Source organism: Mesoplodon mirus (genome assembly GCF_964341445.2).
Source record: "Mesoplodon mirus genome assembly, chromosome: 13".
Lineage (NCBI taxonomy): Eukaryota > Metazoa > Chordata > Mammalia > Artiodactyla > Ziphiidae > Mesoplodon > Mesoplodon mirus.
The window spans coordinates 38,449,012-38,470,369 of NC_138989.1; the positions used below are offsets into that span (position 1 = coordinate 38,449,012).

Sequence of the window (21,358 nt, forward strand, 5' to 3'; positions counted from 1 at the left end):
GTTTTGCTCTAGTTATATTAAAAAGAGTATTTATGTCACCAGAAACTCGAGAAAAGGTAAAATTAAACATTTTTTATTTTCTTTATATCAAATAAGTATGAAAGACTGATTATAATCACCTGTACTCCAGTAATTCATATTTGTGCTGTAGAATAGTAATTGTTTACAAAAGGTTTTCTATTCTTGTCCTTATTTAACAAGAAAAATTACAGCAATATGATCTAACTTTAAGAATAATATATTAACTAAAAAAAGCATAATCCCTTTATTTTCCCTTCTCTAAAACTGTATAATTTCAACTAATTACAGGAAAAAAAAGGATCTCAGATAACTGTATGCCAGTGCCTTACAGCTAGGGTCACAGAGCAGAGAGAAATCAAGTGGTAAATAAAAGATTGTATAAAAAACTAAAGGGAAGTTCATTCTAAAAGATTCAAACTACTGACAAAATGTTACCTGAAATTTCAGGGAGTTAAAAAAATTTTTTTAAATTGTGGTTAAGATATAAAACATAGTATTTACCATCTTAACCATTTTTAAGTGTACAGTTCAGTAGTATTTAGTACACTCACATTGTTGTGCAACCAATCTACAGAATTATTTTTATTTTGCAAAACTGAAACTCTAGGGACTTCCCTGGCAGTCCAGTGGTTAGGGCTCCACACTTCCACTGCAGGGGCACAGGTTCCATCCCTGGTCAGGGAACTAAGATCCCACATGCCGCAAGGAGCGGCCAAAAAAACAAAAACAAAACAAAAAACTGAAACTCTATACCCATTAAACAACAGCTCCCCAACACCGCCCCCCCAGCTCCTGGAAACCACCATTCTACTTTCTATCTCTATGAATTTGACTATTCTAGGTACCTTATATAAGTAGAATCATACAGTATTTGTCTTTTTGTGACTGACTTATTTCACTTAGGTAATGTCCTCAAGGTTCAACCATATTATAACATGTCAGAATTACCTTCCTTTTTAAAGGCTGAATAATATTCCACTGTATACATACACAACACATTTTGTTCAGCCATTCACCCACTGATGGACACTTTAGTTGCTTCTACCTTTTGACTACTGTGAATAACGAACACAGGTATATAAATATCTCTTCAAGAAGGCAGTTTTCACAGTAATGAGTAAGCAGCTACCTTAGTTTCCTCACTGGTAAATGGAAAATAATAGTAGTACCTATCTCATACTTTTTTATAAGGCTTAACTTAATTAAGTGGAGGAGATGGAACAATGCATTCAAAAATATTAGCTGTTATTATGATCATTAACATCATCATCATTACCATCAACTCTTGACCAGCACTATCCAATAGAAATGTGATCCACAAAGGTAATTTTAAATTTATTAGTAGCCACATTAAAGACTGCAAAAGCAAACAGGTAAAATTAATTTTAATAATATATTTTATTTAATAAAACATATCCCAAATGTTATAATTTCAACATGTATTAAATATTTTTAAAAATTAGTGAGATACTTTACATGCTTTTTTGTACTAATCTTTGAAATGCAATATATATGTTTACACATAGAGCATACCTCAGTTGTGACAAGCAACATTTCAAGTGCTCAACAGTCACATGTGGCTACCATACTGGACAGTGCAGCTCTAGATTCTACTTGTCTAATCCTGTTTCACTATCATACTGATTTGACAAAACATTATTAAATTCGATGAAACAACTATTTCCCTCACTAATCTTTCTCAAAAATTTCTAGACAATTTTTACAAAGTTATTCTCCCATACTAAAGTTATAATCAATCATCTAGTACCAAAAAATCCTATTAATTATGTTAACTGGAACTACATTAAATGTTCCTATTATTTTGGGTTCTTCATTTTTTTATACTGTGCTCACTCAAATTAGATTTTTTTTTTTGCGGTACACAGGCCTCTCACTGCTGTGGTGTCTCCCATTGCGGAGCACAGGCTCCGGATGCACAGCCTCAGTGGCCATGGCTCACAGGCAGACGCTCTGAGGCATGAGGGATCTTCCTGGACCGGGGCACGAACCCGTGTCCCCTGCATCGGCAGGTGGACTCTCAACCACTCCGCCACCAGGGAAGCCCTCAAATTAGATTTTTTTTTTTTTTTTTAAGAAACTAATCTTTTTTTTTTTTTTTTTTTTAATTTATTTTTGGCTGTGTTGGGTCTTCGTTTCTGTGCGAGGGCTTTCTCTAGTTGTGGCAAGCGGGGGCCACTCTTCATCGCGGTGCGCGGGTCTCTCACTGTTGTGGCCTCTCTTGTTGAGGAGCACAGGCTCCAGACGCACAGGCTTAGTAGTTGTGGCTCACAGGCCCAGTTGCTCCGTGGCATGTGGGATCTTCCCAGACCAAGGCTTGAACCTGTGTCCTCTGCATTGGCAGGCAGATTCTCAAACACTGCGCCACCAGGGAAGCCCTCAAATTAGATTTTTTTTTTTTTTTTTAAATTTTTTGCGGTATGCGGGCCTCTCATCGTTGTGGCCTCTATCGTTGCGGAGCACAGCCTCCGGACGCGCAGGCTCAGCGGCCATGGCTCACGGGCCCAGCCGCTCCGCGGCATGTGGGATCCTCCCGGACTGGGGCACGAACCCGTGTCCCCTGCATCAGCAGGCGGACTCTCAACCACTGCGCCACCAGGGAAGCCCCTAGATTTTTAATCAATCAAAATATCTCCTTCTTTTCCACCTTGCCACCAAATTTTACTTATTTTCTAATTCAAATTAACTATTGGTTTATCTTCCTGTAAAATATAGTTTTAAAATTATAACATACACTAAAATACAGATATTTAAAATCATGTTATTTATTAAGCTCCATGTTATTTTAATATTTAAACTACTAAAAAAAGGTAGTGATCAAATGACACATTTAAGAAATAACAAGTGTGAAATAAAGTGTCAATCTGTTGTAAATAAAACTAGCAGTATGGAAATTTGAATTTTTATTATTTGTTACAGGATGGAATCACTGGGGGGGGGGTGGCTGTCGTAATACCAAGAATATTTCCATAATTAAGACTTATGGCGACAAAAAACCTCTTTAGGAAAAAAATGAATTTATTCCCTGACAATGTGCATAAATAAGATGTTTATAACATTTCACCAAAAAGGTCAAGTTGTATACTTACTATGATCAACTGTTTTTCATCGGCTTTCTCTGCTTCTTTTAGTTTCAATTCTTTTGGAATTGTTATCTCCAAATGGGAATTACACTTAGGCCAAGAATGATTTGGTGGTATCTCCCTTTAAACAAACAAACAAACAAACAAACAAACAAAAACTATTAAATGTTATAGATCCATATCACTTCAAATCACTGGTAGGAAAAAAAAAAAGTATTTTCTATACAACACTGACAAATATCAATTCCAAGGGGGGAAAAAATAACATTTTAAAAACCAAAACAGGGAATGAAACCCAAAGAAACAACTAACTTGCATGAAATAAACCAAAAACTGCAGCACTAAGTACAGTATAAGTAAGTTTTACATTTCATAGTTTTAGCCATTTGAGTCACTACAGTTTGTCCTAAATACTGTTTTCAGTAATGAGTAAAGCTAAAAAATCATACTAATTTAATTTTGAAATTAAAGACAACAAAAAGCTTTTAAGCTACTGGAAACACTTTTACATGTTGCTAATACTCGTAATCATGGGGGTTTTGGGGAAAAAGGAGCATTCTCAAACACTGTTGCTGGGAGTATAAGACACAACCGATTTGCAGGGAAATTTGGCACTGCAGGTTAAGTCCTATAGCTATGAATTTATCCTAGATACAGTCACATAAGTGGACAAAGATATATGTGTTTATTGCAGGAATTTTTTTTCTGATAGGAATAAACTAGAAACAACCAAAGTTTCTATAAAGTAAAGAACTGTTAAACAATGGAATATTCACACAATGAAATCTACTGCAGAATTTAAAAGAATGAGGAAGGAATGTAGAAAAGATGCCCATAATACATTAAGTAAAAAAATAAAAGCTACGAAATAGTATGTACAGACATAGGAAAAACTAAAATGAAAAGAGAACTTGTATCACCTCTATGTGAAAAACCGAGGGTTACTAGCACCACCTTTCAGGGGAAAAAAACTCCAAACTCAAAACTTACAGGTATAAAATCCTTAAGTTCTCATATTTATACTTATATTAAACTAATACCTTACCTGTTATCACTGGTCTTAGATGCTTGGTTAGTGAGTATATTGTGCTGTTTGGGAGCTGAACCTGTGATTTAATCAAAAGATGGGTTATGTACTAAGCCTTTGTACTAGCTCTCCATCTAATGGTTAAAAATTATAATAAAGACAAAACCTCAGTGCACTAAATGCTTTATTTTTAATAAACACCATTTGATAAAATTAGAGCCCCTTCCTAGAAATTACTCTTCAGAGCTGCGAAGAGATCTAATGGTAGATCAAGTCTGTCTCTAGTTTCACCAATAATTACTAGCACCGAACAATAAAGGAAACTGTTTAAATGCTTGCATAATTATACAATCTCTAAATGGAAATAAATGAAAACATGTTTTAAAAAACCTGTAGGACTTCCCTGGTGGCACAGTGGTTAAGAATCCGTCTGCCAACGCAGGGGACACAGGTTCGATCTCTGGTCCAGGAAGACCCCACATGCCACAGAGCAACTAAGCATGTGCGCCACAACTACTAAGCCTGCATTCTAGAGCCCGCGAGCCACAACTACTGAAGCCCGTGAGCCTAGAGCCCGTGCTCTGCAACAAGAGAAGCCACTGCAATGAGAAGCTCAAGCACCGCAAAGAAAAGCAGACCCCACTCATTGCAACTAGAGAAAGTCCGCGCACAGCAGTGAAGACTCAATGCAGTCAAAAATAAAATATAAATAAATAAATTTATAAAAAAACAAACCCAAACAAAAAAACCCCTGTAGTCTCTGGAGTTTTAATCACATTGCTAATCAAATAATGCAATAATCAATTTATTTTCTAATGAATAAATGCATTTCTTGTGTTCATAGTATACTTCCCCTTCCCCCCACTAAGAGAAAAGGTTAAATGACATGCAATGGAAGCAATTATCTGAACTCAATATTTTGCTCCAAGTGTATCTTTCCTTTACCAGAGAGAAACAACAGAAATTAGGAATTTCTTTTCTGTTTCTCCTGGTGCTTAATCTGATATAGGTGCACTAATCCCCATTCAAGAGTTCAAATAATACTTGCCTAATTTTTTTTTTTTTTTTTTTGGCCACGCCACACAGCTTGCAGGATCTTAGTTCCCGGACCAGGGGTTGAACCCGGATCCCAGCAATGAAAGTGCCGAGTCCTAACCACTGGACTGCCAGGGAATTCCCCCCAAATTTTTCATAAGGTTACAAAAATAAAGTTTTTTTATGGTATAAGTGGACAAACTGCAGCAACTGATTAAATTCTTAATTCAAAGATAGAATTACTAAGATGGAAAACTGAGTAATTAAGGGTTAAAGATAAGAACCTGAAGTGGTAAAGCACAGTCATTTATACTTGAGAAATAATGCTACCACTAATTTAAGCAATTAATTAAGTAACACTTCTCCAGAAAGTAAGTCCACAAACAAAAGATTGAAAAACAAAAGAATTTTTGGTAGGGAATCAAAGAATCATCTTAAGTACTGTAAACAAGCCAATCAACAGAAGCAATTCTCCCCCTTGAAAGAATGGTGATAATCACACATCAGAAAAACATAATGGTTAAAAGAAGGATTTAACAGGCTTATTTGGTAGTGGATATAGTCTACTGTTATGCTGACAAAAGTATGTCTGACCACTGTGAAATCCAAACAATATTTTCGAAGTATTACCTGGAAATTTACTCTCCCCTGTATCAATTTTTGCTTGACTGAGCAGAGATGAAACAGTAGTAGTGGTATTTTCCACTGGATTGTTTTCAAGCTTAGATTCCAAACATAGGCTGCAATTCTAAGCACATATAATTCAAAACGTTAATATTTGCTTTTATATCAACCTTTGGGTCTTATCCCAATATTTTCAGTGAATCTTAGCACTATACTAAGAAAATTTAATATATGGAGTAATTCACACAGATATGCCTTAAAAGTCTCTTTATGATCTCCCTACAAGCTACCCTTCTCAGCATCAACTTCTATTATTCCTCTTCACACTAGATCAAAAAATTTACCTCTCCAACAGATATATTCCATGTTTGCCTGGCTCTATACTTTTTCTGAGTTTCATCTACCTAAACCTCACTGTCCATTAATAGCCACTGTAACATCTCACTACTGAGCACTTAAAATGTGGTTAGTATGACTATTACAAATGTAAATCACACACCAAATTTTGAGGTGTTAGTACAAAAAAGTAAAACACCTCAGTTTTTAAAATTCATGACACACTGAAATAATAGTATTTTTATATGACAAGTTAAATAAAATCTATTAATTTTACCAATTTCTTTTTTTTTTAATGTGGCTACCAGAAATTTTTAAACGATTTATGTGGCTCACATTATATTTCTACTGGATAGCGCTAATCTAGAACACCTTACCCCCTGTATAAACTCGTCATTACTTAAATATTAACCCCTCCCATGAAGTCTCCTCCAAGTTTTCCCATCCCCTTTCCCCAAATTTTCCATCTACTTCATCTCTTTCATGCCCTTATCACTTCCTATTTTGAATTAGTTGTTTTTTATTAATCTCCTATAACTCTTAAGAGCAAAGACTATTATTATTTTATTTATCTTTGTATTCCCAAGAGCCCCTAAATCAGAACTCTGTCAAAGCAGATACTAAATAACTACCGAAGGAAAATACTACAAACTCTATCAACATTAGCTGTCTCAAAGAAATGGAAATGAGGAGGTGAACAATTAACTTTCTATGTGTATGTAGGTGTGTGTATCTATCTGTATTGTGATTGTTACAAAGAACATGTAACATTATTTTTGAACGTTACATTTTTGAAAAATGAACATTATTTTTGTCATTAAAAAGCAGAAAAATTGGGCTTCCCTGGTGGCACAGTGGTTGAGAGTCTGCCTGTCGATGCAGGGGACACGGGTTCGTGCCCCGGTCCGGGAAGATCCCACGTGCCGCAGAGCGGCTGGGCCAGTGAGCCATGGCCACTGAGCCTGCGCGTCCGGAGCCTGTGCTCCGCAATGGGAGAGGCCACAACAGTGAGAGGCCCGCGTACAGCAAAAAAAAAAAAAAAAGAAAAAGAAAAAAAAAAAAAAGCAGAAAAATTAAAAACAGTAAGAACAATTACATGTTACTACTTAATCTCCATTAGGAAGTTAGTAAATTACTAGTTTAAAAAACAAATCATAAAATAATTGAGCTTTAAAATTCATAAAATCCAAATAATTTAAATTCAGCCCAAAAAATTCAGAGAAGGGCTATCATATGCTCAGCCTTATCAACCATCATCATTTTTCAGTACTGAGATTGACACCATATAATAAAAAGAGCAAAATTACAAGCAGCCACAGAAGTTTTCAAATGATTTAAGGATTGTTTTTTACATTCTCCTATTTCCCCAAGTATAAATCCAGCTAGATTCTGAAGCCAGCCAATCTCAGTTCAAAGCCTGACTCCATCACTTACATGGATCTCTAAGCCTCACTTAAATCTCTAAGCTTCACTCTCCTCACCTGTAATATATGGATAATAACAGAAGTCATGCTGTAGAATGTGGTGACAATTATATGAAGCTCTCCTCTGCCTAACAAAGAGGCAGTGTTCACTAAACAAAAGCTACTATGATGGCTGAACTAAAACATCTTAGCGTTTATGGGAAGAAGAGAAATTTCTAAGTGACTAGTACAATGTAAATTCCTTAAAGGCAGGAAACATCATCTTCTGTAGCTTTATTAGCACAGTGTCTCAGATGCAGCAGGCAATCAAATATGTCTTGAAATGGTGTGGTCACCACCACATCTCCTGACCACTCTGTGATAGTAATCACATTGTTGGTATCAGTGAAGTGCTTTAACAGAGGAAAACATAAATAAACTGTGGTATATTCCTTTACAACTATTAAAATACCCATGTATTAATAAATATCAAATGTGCTGATTGCACATCAAGTTGCAAAAAATACGTATATATAGAATATACACACACAAACTATGTTAGCATTTATATAAACGTTTAAGATACAAATAATGCTAAGTATTCTTTATAATAGATATATATACATACACAATGAAATCAAAAATAAAAATATAAAATATCCATACCAACTTGAGAAGCATATTTAACTCTGGGGAGAGAGGTGAATGGAAAGTAGAGGGAAGTATGGTCTTTATATCTGTAATGTACTTTTCTTATTTTAAAAGACCTGAAGTCAATAAAATGTTAATTTTTGTCAAATTTGGGTGGTAGACACAAGTATAATGTTGGTCTCTCTGTAGTATTCTAAACGTTTGAAACTCAAGACTTCTCATGTAAATTTGTATGTAAATAAAAATTTTAACACAAGTTTCATAGGACTTTCTCATAACATTCCTCAAGATAGAGGTGTTGCATAAATCCAAAGCACATCTCAGTAAAAGCAGCATTATAGAAGATCAAAATAATGTAGTCTAACTAAACATCTCTATTCTAGTAGTTAGTCCAAAGGAATGGATTTCTTATTTCTCAATATATTCCCCATAAACTATCTGCCTTTTGAGTTTTCACAGGTATTTATGCAGCAAGGAGTTAAAAGATACACTCTGCAGGGCCTCCCTGGTGGCGCAGTGGTTGAGAGTCCGCCTGCCGATGCAGGGGATACGGGTTCGTGCCCCGGTCTGGGAGGATCCCATATGCCGCGGAGCGGCTGGGCCCGTGAGCCATGGCCGCTGGGCCTGCGCGTCCGGAGCCTGTGCTCCGCAACGGGAGAGGCCACAACAGTGAGAGGCCCGCATACCGCAAAAAGAAAAAAAAAAAAAAAAAAAAAAGATACACTCTGCAGCTACACCTGGAGTGTAGCTGTCAATTTTTGAAAGGCACACCCTGAAGAGAAAGCCACTCTGTCTGCAAGAGGCCACGCTTATTATTCATTCTACCACTCACTACTTAAATTACTATCACTATTTGAAAAATTGTCTTCTAATTGATGCTTTCATTCACGTTTGCACAGAAAATAAAATCTAAGAGTACCACATTGTATCTGTTCCCTTTAAGTTCTTTCAATTTTAGTCCACGAGAGTAGACAATAATCTATTTTCGGGACTTCTGACACAAGCCCTGACTCCTTACTCAAATTTGCTTCTAGACCCAAATGCCTCAAAAGAGAACTTTAAATCACTCCTAAAACTTTAAGGTGACTTGACTTTCTTCTCTACCCACGATTTTTTTCTCAAATGATCTTCTAATATTCATAGTATCTCACTGTAGAAAGAATGATGGGCTGAGAATCAGAACACCTGAATTCAAATCTATTTGCACAACTAAACATGTGACCTAACCCACATTCCTCTATTGCTCTCAGCTTTCTCATTATAAAATTAAGTAACTAAAACAAATTGGTGGAGTTCTAAAAACCAGTATTATACAGCGCTAAAGTTTGACACATATAAAATTTCTGCCTATTGCTTTTATATATTGGTATTTTACCTATGACTTAATTTGGAAAGAAATGGGCTCAGCTGCTTTTATAAGGTTTCAAAACTACTTCTCAGATAATCATTCAAGTTTCCCCCAGCTATTTAGATTCTGTTTTTCAATTTACTTTTCCATTTTAAAAATCCTTGGCCACTACAATTTTATTCTTAGCCTGAGGACTGAATTATTTACATCTTTCAGACATTTTATACAAGTCAAACCAAAAGGCATCTCTACTATTAGAAATGTTTAATTTTTTAATTTTATCTGGTGGGGGAAGTTGAGTTGTGCCAGCTGAAATTAATTTTAACAACTTGGTCAGAATTGGGCCCAACTTCAAATTCTACATTTTAGTCACTCACTATGAAACATAGTTTCTGCGGTTACAATTAATAGAAAAGGGAAACAAATCAGTGTGTTAAAGGAAAAAGAAAAAGCTAGACTTCAACAGGTTTATGCTTCACATAAAATAAAAATGAAGGGTGAAAATAAGGAAACAATGACAACCATTCATGTAAATATGAGAAATCTAAAGGTGTCAGTAAGTTCTATCACTCACTACAAGATTGGGTTAATAAAATAGAATTCCTTAACATTTTACAACTTAATTCTTAAGTTAAAATATGTTGTAAACACTTAAATCTTATCAGAAAGTACTCAGACACCTCTATGTACATGACGAAAATAGATTACCTTATCTGGTGTTGATTCAAAAGAATCTTTCTTCTGGTTATCCAATGGCTGATGAGGAGGTGGTTTTATCTGATTACCCAAACAACAATTTTCAGGAGGCTTTTTGGGGGTTTTATTAATGTCAACTGTAATATCATTAAGTTTAACTTCTTCAGAATTAATTTCTTTCATTTCTTCCTGCTGGCAAGCTTTATTTTCATCATCATGTGGTTTTGACCCTAAAAATGTACTTTGAGTCACTGGATGATGCATTTCTAATGCAGGCAGTGAAAAATTGGGTCGTAATAAGCACAATTTAGGGGAAAATTGAGAGTCTAATTTATTCTGCTGCACAGAGTTAAATTTTGAGAGCTTAATTTTAGTCCAGTTGGAGTTCTTTTTAGTTGAGTTGTTTATTCCATTTAGAATACATTTCACAGGCTTTGTTTTTCTACTGGGGAAGAAACGATTACACTGAACATCCTGACTTGTTTCCTTCTGATGAAGTATTTGTCTTTCAGTATCAGTCTCTTCCAATTTTATTTCTGTAGGCTTCTCCTCCTTTACATTTTCCATTTGTGAAGATTCCTTTTTTACCTCTACAGTATCTGACTCAATTTCACCAGCAATTTCTTCACAGAGCTGGAGAATGCTCCCTCGTTTGCTCTTTCCTGCTTGCTCCAGCTCATTATCTATACTTTGTTCAGGCACTGATGGCTGTGGACTTTTTTGGGATTTTGCACTAGCATTCACTTGTGTATGAACTGACTTCTTCATCTCATTCTTTTTAGAGATCACTGAAGTAGCCATTTTTGATCTTTTTATCTCAGAAGAAGTTACAGGCATAGATTTTGTTTCCTCTTTTCTAGTATTCTTCTGAAGACACTTTTCAGATCCTTTTATGCACTGAGAACTACAAGTATAAGCTGTCTGATGCTCTACTTTGCGTTTTTTTCCTTTTGGGGAATTTATTACTTCATTAGTTACAGAATTTTCATCCTCTTTAGAATCAGACTTTATTTCCAGTACTTTTCTTTTCACATGTTTCTGATTTGTTTTCACTTTATTAGATTTACTCTTAGTATTGCTACGGTGCTCTTTTTTTGTTGGTGGCAAACTCTGTTTAACTGCTTGAACTTGACCCTGAATGTCTCTATTACGCAGAGACCTTGTTGAAACCTCTGTTAACTGTTGTAGTCTTTGTGATCTCCGATTAAGCTGTTCATCTGATTTAGGGGTTTTGTGCACTGACTTTTTCTGAGATAATTTCTTCTGCTTTGTAGATTCTTGTTGTGAATGTCCCTTTACAGTCACCATATTTTCATTAATAGGTTTACTAGCTTTTTTATCACTGGATGCTGACCTTGTGCTCATGCATGTTCCTAATTCAGGCTGACTGACTTTATTTTCATTGGAAGATTTAACCAGTGATTTCATAGCTTCCTTTGAACCTGATTTTTTTACTAGATTCTTTTGAGAACCTTGAATTTGTGTTTCTAGATTCTTATCTTCACTCTTTTTAATAACACTGGAGGAATTTTCTTTTGATTTCTCCTGAATGGACATCATTCCTGAGTAAGGTCCTCCTTTTCTGAGTAGTTTTTGAGATTTTTGTGTCCTGGTAGTTGTAAATGTTGAATGTCTAGTATTATTACTGAGCAGCAGGTCTTAAAAATCAACTGATACTGATAAACATTTTCAACAAAAATACTAGTTTGCTAAGATTTCTGTCATCCTTACGGCATGAGAAAAGCTGGCATGAAGGCTGAAAGATATTTGCTTTACTTTGGACGAGGCAATAGAAATTTGAGGAAAATTTAAATCTAATCTGATATTTTCAGAACTTTTTATGAAAAAATTTTAATTCAAGTTTGACCTATTTTGTTAATTTTATTCAATTAATATCAGTTTTCAGGCCTAGCCCTATTACTGGAGGAGTTATTTATCACTGACCTGTCTGTTTTGACAAAGTTTTTGAAAACTTTTTTCTTCTGAAGTCTACAGTTATTGGACTTTGATTCACTGGAAACATGTCTTACAGTTAACACGTTTCTTTCCTTGTTTGTTGAGTCTGTTCGTTTAAAGTTCTTATCTAACCACTTCCGTTTAATAAAATAGTCTATTAATATAGATTTCCTTTTGTGCTGCCATTTCTGGAAAATATAAAAAAATAAAAATTAAATTTTGTACAATTCAAGAAATTTAGCAATGCTGATACTATACAGAAATAACCATGACTTTCATAAACTCTAACTTCTCTTTTTGAATTATTTAGTCTGTATACGTAAGGCTAACAGAAAAAAGTATCCCAAGTACAGTCTTTTAAATAATGGAAAACCTGTCTTATGTAAGCATAGAATAGTTGAAAATCCATCTATTCCTTGAGGTTACTTACATTTCCTTTCCCACAAGAAAGAATTGATCTTTCAGCCACCATAACTCATAAAAATTTGACAAAATCATTCCTTATAATTTCCTTTCAACACATTACACAGCACCTAAAAGTAAAATATTTTAAAATGTTTAAAAGGTACAAAGATGTAATCATTCATTTACATCTCATCAAATCTATTAAGCAACATGTTAATCTATGCTCCATAATTTCATCCTATCCTACCATTAGTCTTCAGAGCTCAGTTTACACACATAGCACTTAACTTTAGTATTTCTAACCTGAAGTAAACTATGGTACATGCATCCAATGAAATCCAACATTTCCATTTCATTGATGAAATCCATTTTATGTTTTAAAAAAAGTTTTAAAATACAAAAAACAATTCATAATATAGACATATAATGGTTAAGCTAGTAAAATCCTATTTTGAGGGAAAACAGTACAAATAACTATATTCATAGAAAAACAGTGACACAGTAAAAAAAAGGCAGATTTAAACACACACATTTACCTCTACTCTCATGTAATACCCACTAAAAAAAAAAAGCAACAGATTAAAACGAAGCAAGACAAAACCATAAACGCAAAGGATGAAGAACAAAAGTGTAGATGATAAAAATTAAATGTACAGAAGCTACAAAGAAGGACAAATAACTAACCTCCAGACTCAAAAAAAACTGATCCTAAATTAGAAATTGAGGAAAGCCAAGTGAGAAGCAGCTCTACGTAAACCACAGAATCCCTCAAGAAGCAGAAATTGGCAGTACCAGGAGATGGGATATGGGGAGGAAAATGGGACTCACAAAAGGGGAAAGACTGCCACACAGCCATTCCAATTACTACCACCCAGAAGACTACCCCTGCATCACTCCCTAAAGACTGGTATAAATTTTTGGAAGGAGTAAAACAAAAGGTCTTTGGTCTGTGGGCTCAACAGTCACAGCTGAGGGAGGAAGTATCATACTGACAACAGAGGGAGTAAGTAGCAGTACACATACTGATTACTGAAACCCAGTCCTTCCACCCCAAACCCTCTTTGCCTACTCAGAGACTCCCAGAGGACAGCAGCCTAGCCTATGCCTTCTAGGAAGGAAACTAAAAGATCATTTTCTAATGAATTTGACAAAACTAGAGAAAAGACCTAAAAAATACTGATAGGGCCCACAGTCATTAATCACAGACATACACACACTCACTCACTCACACCCTACCAGCAGGAGACTACCCACCATCCAAACACAGTTTCCAATCAGTTTTTAGTGTCTCACTTGTAACCATAAGCAAAACCAGAATCACCACATACAAGAGGAGAACCTTAAAAAAACAGGGAGGAAGTAGCTTGGAAGAAAAAAACAATGCACAGACAAAAACTAAAAATAAGTTAATTCATTCATGAAACAAATATATAAGAATGTTCACAGTACAAAAAGGAACTCTTGAAAATTAAAACTAATAATAAAGAAATTAAAAAGTCAATAGAAGCAATAGAAGATAAAGGTAAGGAGATCTCCTATAAAGTAGAACAAAAACAGCAAGGTGGCAAATAGGAGACAAAAGAGAAGAAAAAGGACCATCCATGGAGAACAGTCCAGTAATTCTGGTTTTAGAAAACAGAGAAAAAGCACTGAAAAAAATCAAGAATTCAAGAAATTTTCCTGTAATTAAAAGACATGAGTGTCCAGATTAAAAGGGTCAAAGCATCTAGCACAATGGATAAAAAAAGATTTTGAAAAGTTTGTCATGGGAATTCCCTGGTGGTCCAGTGATTAGGACTCTGCGCTTTCACTGATGAGGGTGTGGGTTCAATCCCCAGTTGGGGAACTGCACGGTGCAGCCAAAAATAATAATAATAATAAAAATAAAACAGCCCCCCCCATAAAAAAACATTAAAATTTGGGAGAATTTTAGTATTTGTCTTCAGAGTGGGAAAGGCTTTCAAGCCTTGTCACAAAATTCAGAAGTCAAGTTTGAGGGATAAAACTGGGGGAAAAATACTGGCAAGAAATAGCATAAGCTTATCACCATAATATATTCACCAGAAGTAAACCACAGATGGCTGGTGAAATAATAACAGAATAACAAATTAGAACCAAATCAAAATACCATTTTTTACCTATCAGACTTGCAAAAGATCAAGAAGTTTAACAACACAGTCTTAGCAAGGATTTGTGACAGGTTACTCTCATATTACTGCAGGTGATTCAATGTCTATGCAGGACAATTTGTCAATATCAATCAATATTATATTATAAATGCTAAATATCAAACAATTTCATTTTCAAGACTTTATATTACAGATATACTTGCACAAGTGCACAGACACAAGTAAATACAAAATTCGTTGAAACACTGGATCAACAGACTGAAAATCCACAACATCCATCATTATAAACTGCTTTATAATTAATGATACACTCATACTATATCATGCAATCATGTCAAAGCAGAGATGAGATTCAACTCAATTCCAGGCAAAATTCCCACAGGCTTTTTATACAGAAACTGACAAGCTGATTTTAAAACTTATGTGAAAAAGCAAAAAAAACAAAAACAAAAAAAACCACATACAATAGTCAAAGCCCTTTAAAAAAAATTCGAAATACACTATCTGATTTCAAGACTTACTAAAAAGCTACAGTAATCAAGACAAAGGGACACAGAGATCAATGGAAGAAAATCCAGAAATAGACCCATACATTTATGGTTAGTTGAAAGAAAAGTCTGAAAAAAACAGTGTTGGAACTACTGGATATCCAAGTAGAAAAAAAAAAAAAAATCAACACCTCACACAACACACAAAAATAAGTTGAGACTGATCACAGACATAATGTAAAACTATAAACGAAAAAAAAGGCAAAATCTTTAAGACTCTGAGGTAAACAAAGATTTTTTAGGAAGGAATCCTGTTCATTCCACATAAAAACTTGTCCAAAAATCTTAAAAGCAGCTTTGTGTACAATAACCAAAATCTGAAAACAACCCAAAAGTCGGGTGAATGGATAAACAAAAATGTGGTATGTCAATATAACAGAACACTCCGCAATCAAAGGGAACAAACTACTGGAACCACATGAATGAACTTCACAATCATGATGCTGAATGAAAAAGGCTAGACACAAAGACTATACAAACTGTGATTCTACTTTTTGGAAATTCTAGAAAAGGCAAACTTATCTACAGTAACAGAAAGCAGATGAGTCACTGCCTGGGGTCAGGAGTGGAGGGAGAGATAGACTTTTGGAGGTAATGGAAATGATCTCTATCTTGATTATGATGGTGGTTCCAAGAGTGTGTAAATCTGTCAAAACCAAATTGTACACTTTAAAAGGGTTCAGTTTATTATACATAAATTATGCTTTAATAACTCTGTCTAAAAAATAGAACTGTAAGTAACTGATATGGACCTACAACTGAGAAACACTGTTAAGCCAAATAATGCAAGGTGCATAACAGGGTATACTTCCCTTTGTGTAAAAAGAAAAATAGGGAGACAGTGGGAGGAAGGAAAGATATAGAAACATATGCTTGTTTATGCACACAACAGGTATGGAAGGATACACAAGAAACTAGTAATAGTGAAGACTTCTGGGAAAGAGAACTACGGGACCAAGTGTGAGAAGTGTGACAAAAAAAAACTTACTTTTCACTAACTACCCCATTTTATTATGTAAACATATAATCTTGTTAAAAAAAGTTACATTTCTCTGAATATATTAAGTATATTTGGCACACTGACCAATTATCTTTGAAGGCACTGAATTGTAATAGTATAGGCCACTTACCTTCCTGAAATGAAAATCACATATAACTTTTTTCTTCAGGTTGATGGATGATGCTTCTAATGAATGATGCTTCTAATAACTTCCTGTGTGTTTGGCTGTTAATCTTAAAAAAAAAAAGAATTCTATAGCTGAAGTAAAACAATCTATTAAAAAACATGAGAATACAAAAACAGTATTGTCTATTAACTGTCTATTAAGTATTAAAACAACTTAGACTAAGCTAGACTAAACAATGGCCTAGTGACGATTTTTCACTTGACATACAAAAATCATGCAACTCAATATGGTCACCATCTCATTTTTTATACCATATAATAGATTTGGTTTTTCTTCAAAAATATCCACTACCTTCTATCCCAAACTCCACCTCCATGTAAGGAGTATATTATTTTCCTTCCCATCAGATGCTTAGCTTGACCATATGTCTTACTTTGGCCTCATGGTGGACAGAGCATACTCTCCTGCCCCCATAGCCTTGCCTCTGATGATTTGCCCAATGGGGTGTTAGCAGAAAGTATGCAAACAGAGGTTTGAAATATCTTTGTGCAGTTGGTCTTGCCCTCTTGTTACCTCTGTTATCACCATGAGAAGAGTTTCAGCAGATAGATGCTGCCCCTTCAGCCTAGGCCCCAGAAGAAACACAAACAGTAAGACTTGGCCAAACCCCAAATGAGGTGTCAAGCCCAACCCACAGGGAGAATTAAAGCCCACCCACACACCCACAGCTAAGCCTAAGTCACCTAACCCACAGCAGCTCTACAGATATATAAGCAAAAATAACTGCTGTTTTAAACCACTGAGCTGTAGGGCAGTTTCTCATTCAGCAATAACTGATTAATACATACTGCAGTTAAATTTTCTGGGAAGCTCCATATTTACCCAAGATAAAGCCTCAGAGGTACAATAACTTGAAAAAACAGAAAATTCATTTAATATCCTTTATTACTTTAGTGCCAAGAATTTTAATTTTAAAAATTATGAATTACCTTACTTTACTTCTTTTCCTCGCAATTTCTAAATATTTTAACATTTGGCAGTTGGGACCTACCATAATAAACAGGTTAACTGATACACAAATCTACAGTACTTGTCACTCACCTGTTCAGGTATGCTAAGATCACTTCACTTTAGTTTGCCCTACGTGTTAAATCATTATCAACCTAGCATTATACAACTTAATAACATCCCTTTCTATTAAATAAAATCTTGCAATCAAGGACTGAAATGCGTTCTCTAACCTGTTAACAAACTGACAAGATCCCTCCACAACCCAGAGCCAACTTATTAATAGAATTCTAATAAAATCAATATTGGGGCCAAAAAACAATAATCAAACTTAACATGGGACTTCCCTGGTGGCACAGTGGTTAAGAGTCCGCCTGCCAATGCAGGAGACACGGGTTCTATCCCTGGTCTAGGAAGATCCCACATGCCAGGGAGCAACTAAGCCCGTGCACCACAACTACTAAGCCTGCGCTCTAGAGCCCACGAGTCACAACTACTGAGCCCACGTGCCACAACTACTGAAGCCTGTGCGCCTAGAGCCTGTGCTCCACAACGAAGAGCAGCCCCTGCTCGCCGCAACTAGAGAAAGCCTGCATGTAGCAACGATGACCCAACAGAGCCAAAAATAAAAAAATAAAAACATAAAATGATCACTTCAGAAAACCCACAATAACATTTATATAGAAAGATAATTTACAAGATATGTTAGAAAGTACCTGAGAATTTAAGAGTACATCCAATTTCCCAACAGTACATTATAATAAAATATACTCAAATTTTAATCATTAAAATATTTAGATTACATCACCCAATATATTTTTAAGTTTAAAGTGATTTTTTTATTTTTATTTTTTTGCGGTACACGGGCCTCTCACTGTTGTGGCCTCTCCCATTGCGGAGCACAGGCTCCGGACGCGCAGGCTCAGCGGCCATCGCTCACGGGCCCAGCCGCTCCACGGCATGTGGGATCTTCCCGGACCGGGGCACGAACCCATGTCCCCTGCATCGGCAGGCGGACTCTCAACCACTGCGCCACCAGGGAAGCCCTAAAGTGATTTTTTTAAAAACCATTTTATAATCGGGAATTCCGTGGCAGTCCAGTAGTTAAGACTCTGTGCTCTCACTGCTGAGGGCCTGGGTTCAATCCCTGGATGAGGACCTAAGATCCCACAAGCTATGTTGCGTGGTCAGAAAAAAAAAATTTTTATAATTGAGATGTAATTTGAGATAGGACTATAAAATTCACCTATTTATAGTGTACAATTTAGTATGTTTTAGTATATTCAGAGTTGTACAACAATTGCCAGTAGTTCCAGAATATTTTTGCCACCCCAAACCCATTAGCAGTCATTCTCTATTTCTCACCCCCCTTCCAGTCCCTGGCAATTACAAATCCACTTTCTGTCTTTATGGATTTGGCTATTCTGGATGTTTCATATAAATGAAATCATAAATACATGTGGCCTTTTGTGGTAGGCTTCTTTCACTTAACATAATGTTTTCAAGGTAAAAGCAGGGTTGCAGCATGTTTCAGTAATATCTTGTGCTTTATGGCTAAATACTATTCCATTGTATAAATAACCACATTTTGTTTGCCTATCCATCAGTTGATGGATTGTTAAATGGGCTGTTTCTACTTTTTGGCTATCATGAATAATGCTATGAATAATCCTGAAGGAGTTTTTTTTTTTTTTTGCGGTACGCGGGCCTCTCACTGTTGTGGCCCCTCCCGTTGAGGAGCACAGGCTCCGGACGCGCAGGCTCAGCAGCCATGGCTCACGGGCCCAGCCACTCTGCGGCATGTGGGATATTCTCGGATCAGGGAATGAACCCGTGTCCCCTGCATCAGCAGGCGGACTCTCAACCACTGCGCCACCAGGAAAGCCCTCTGAAGGGGTTTTTACGTGAACATGTTTTCAAGTTTCCTGGGTATATACCTAAGAATATAACCATTGGGCCATATGGAAACTCTATGTTTAACTTCTGAGGGACTGTTTTCCAAATCAGCTGCAACATTTTACATTCCCACCAGCTATGTGTGTGGGTTCCAATTTCTCTACATCCCTGTTAGCATTTATTATTAATTTTTAAAATTTTAGTTACCCTTTTAGGTGTAAAGTAGTATCTCATTGAAGTTTTAATTTGTATTGTCCTAATGAGTAATTATGTTGAGCATCTTTTCATGTGCTTATTGGCCATCTGTATTTCTTCTCTGGAGAAATGTCTATTTGAATCTTTTCCTCATTTTAAAAATTTGGTCATTTTTCCTTTTATCATTGAGTTGAAACAGTTTTCTACCTGGATATTAGACTCTCATCAGATGTATGAACCACAAATATTTTTCTCCAGTTCTACTGGCTGTCTTTTCCCATTTTTGATAAGAGTCCTTTGATGTACAAAAGTTCATCCATGGATGAACACTTAGATTGTTTCCATAACTTGGCTATTGCAAGTAACACTGCAATGAACATGGGGGTACATATATCTTTTTGAGGTAGTGTTTTTCATTTTCTTCAGGTAAATACCCAGAAGTGGAATTGCTGGATCATATGGTAGTTCTATTTTTAATTTTTTAAGGAACCTCCATACTGTTTTCCATAGTGGCTGCACCAATTTCCATTTCCACTAACAGTACACAAGGGTGCCCTTTTCTCCACATCCTTGCCAACACTTTTTATTTCTTGTCTTTTTGATATCAGCCTTTCTAACAGGTATGAGGTGATATAGCATTGTGATTTTGATTTGCATCTCCCTAATGATTAGTGATTCTGAGCATCTTTTCATGTTCCTGTTGACTCTCTGTATGTCTTCCTTGGAAGAATTCCATTCAGATCTTCTGCCCATTTTTTATTTGAACTGTTTTTTTTTTTTTTTTTTTTTTGCTATTTATTGAGTTATATGAATTCATCATGTATTTTCAGATATGTGATGTGCAAATATTTTCTCCCATTCAGTAGGTTGCCTTTTCATTTTGTTGGTTTCCTTTGCTGTGCAGAAGCTGTTTAGTTTGATGCAGTCCCACTTGTTTATTTTTGCTTTTGTTGTTTTTGCTTTTGGTGTCAGATTCAAAAAATCATCACCAAGACTTATGTCAAGGAGCTAACTGCCTATGTTTTCTTCTAAGAGTTTTATGGTTTCAGATCTTATGCTCAAGTCTTTAATCTATTTTGAGTTAATTTTTGTGTATGGTGTATGATAGTGTTCCAGTTTCATTTACATGTGGCTGTCCAGTTTTCCCAAAACCGTTTACTGAAGAGACTGTCCTTTCCCCTGTATATTCTTAGCGCTCTCTCTCTCTTTTTTGCCACACCACGTGGCTTGCGGGATCTCAGTTCCCTGACCAGGAATTGAACCTGGGCCACGCAGTGTTGTGAAAGCCTGGAACCCTAACCATTAGGCCACAGGGAACTCCCATTGGCTCTTTTTTCAGTTAAGTTTTTAAATGAGGAAATGTGACTCCTTCAACTTTATTTTTCTCTTTCAAGATTGTTTTGGGGGCCTCCCTGGTGGCGCAGTGGTTGAGAGTCCGCCTGCCGATGCAGGGGATACGGGTTCGTGCCCCGGTCTGGGAGGATCCCATATGCCGCGGAGCGGCTGGGCCCGTGAGCCATGGCCGCTGAGCCTGCGCATCCGGAGCCTGTGCTCCGCAACGGGAGAGGCCACAACAGTGAGAGGCCCGCGTACGGGAAAAAAAAAAAAAAAAAAAAAAAAAAAAGATTGTTTTGGCTTTTTGATATTAATTTTAAGATCAGTTTGTCAATTTCTGCCCAAAAAGTCAGCTAGGATTTTGATAAAGAATTGCACTGAATCTGAGGATCAATTTGAGGAATACTGCCATCTTAATAATATGTCTTCCAATTCTTGAACATAGATATCTTTTCACTTATTTAGGTCATCTTTAATAATTTTAAACAATGTTTTGTAATTTTCAGTGTACAAGCCT

General features: G+C 36.0%; 1 protein-coding gene across 3 annotated transcripts in view; it reads right to left on the reverse strand.

Moving 5' to 3' along the window:
* Window positions 1-21,358, reverse strand: part of ESCO1 (establishment of sister chromatid cohesion N-acetyltransferase 1) — a 68,870-nt gene that overhangs the window by 33,085 nt on the left and 14,427 nt on the right. For all 3 annotated transcript variants that reach the window (XR_014295692.1, XM_082640415.1, XM_082640416.1), the window contains exons 2-7: window positions 16,411-16,513; window positions 12,629-12,731; window positions 10,255-12,386; window positions 5,815-5,932; window positions 4,168-4,228; window positions 3,129-3,243 (exon numbers count right to left, since the gene is read on the reverse strand). Coding sequence is in view for 2 of the 3 variants with exons in the window: in XM_082640415.1 (XP_082496541.1) it covers window positions 3,129-3,243; window positions 4,168-4,228; window positions 5,815-5,932; window positions 10,255-11,802 (1,842 nt within the window). In the remaining variant the exon portion in view is untranslated. The remainder of the gene's footprint in view (window positions 1-3,128; window positions 3,244-4,167; window positions 4,229-5,814; window positions 5,933-10,254; window positions 12,387-12,628; window positions 12,732-16,410; window positions 16,514-21,358) is intronic.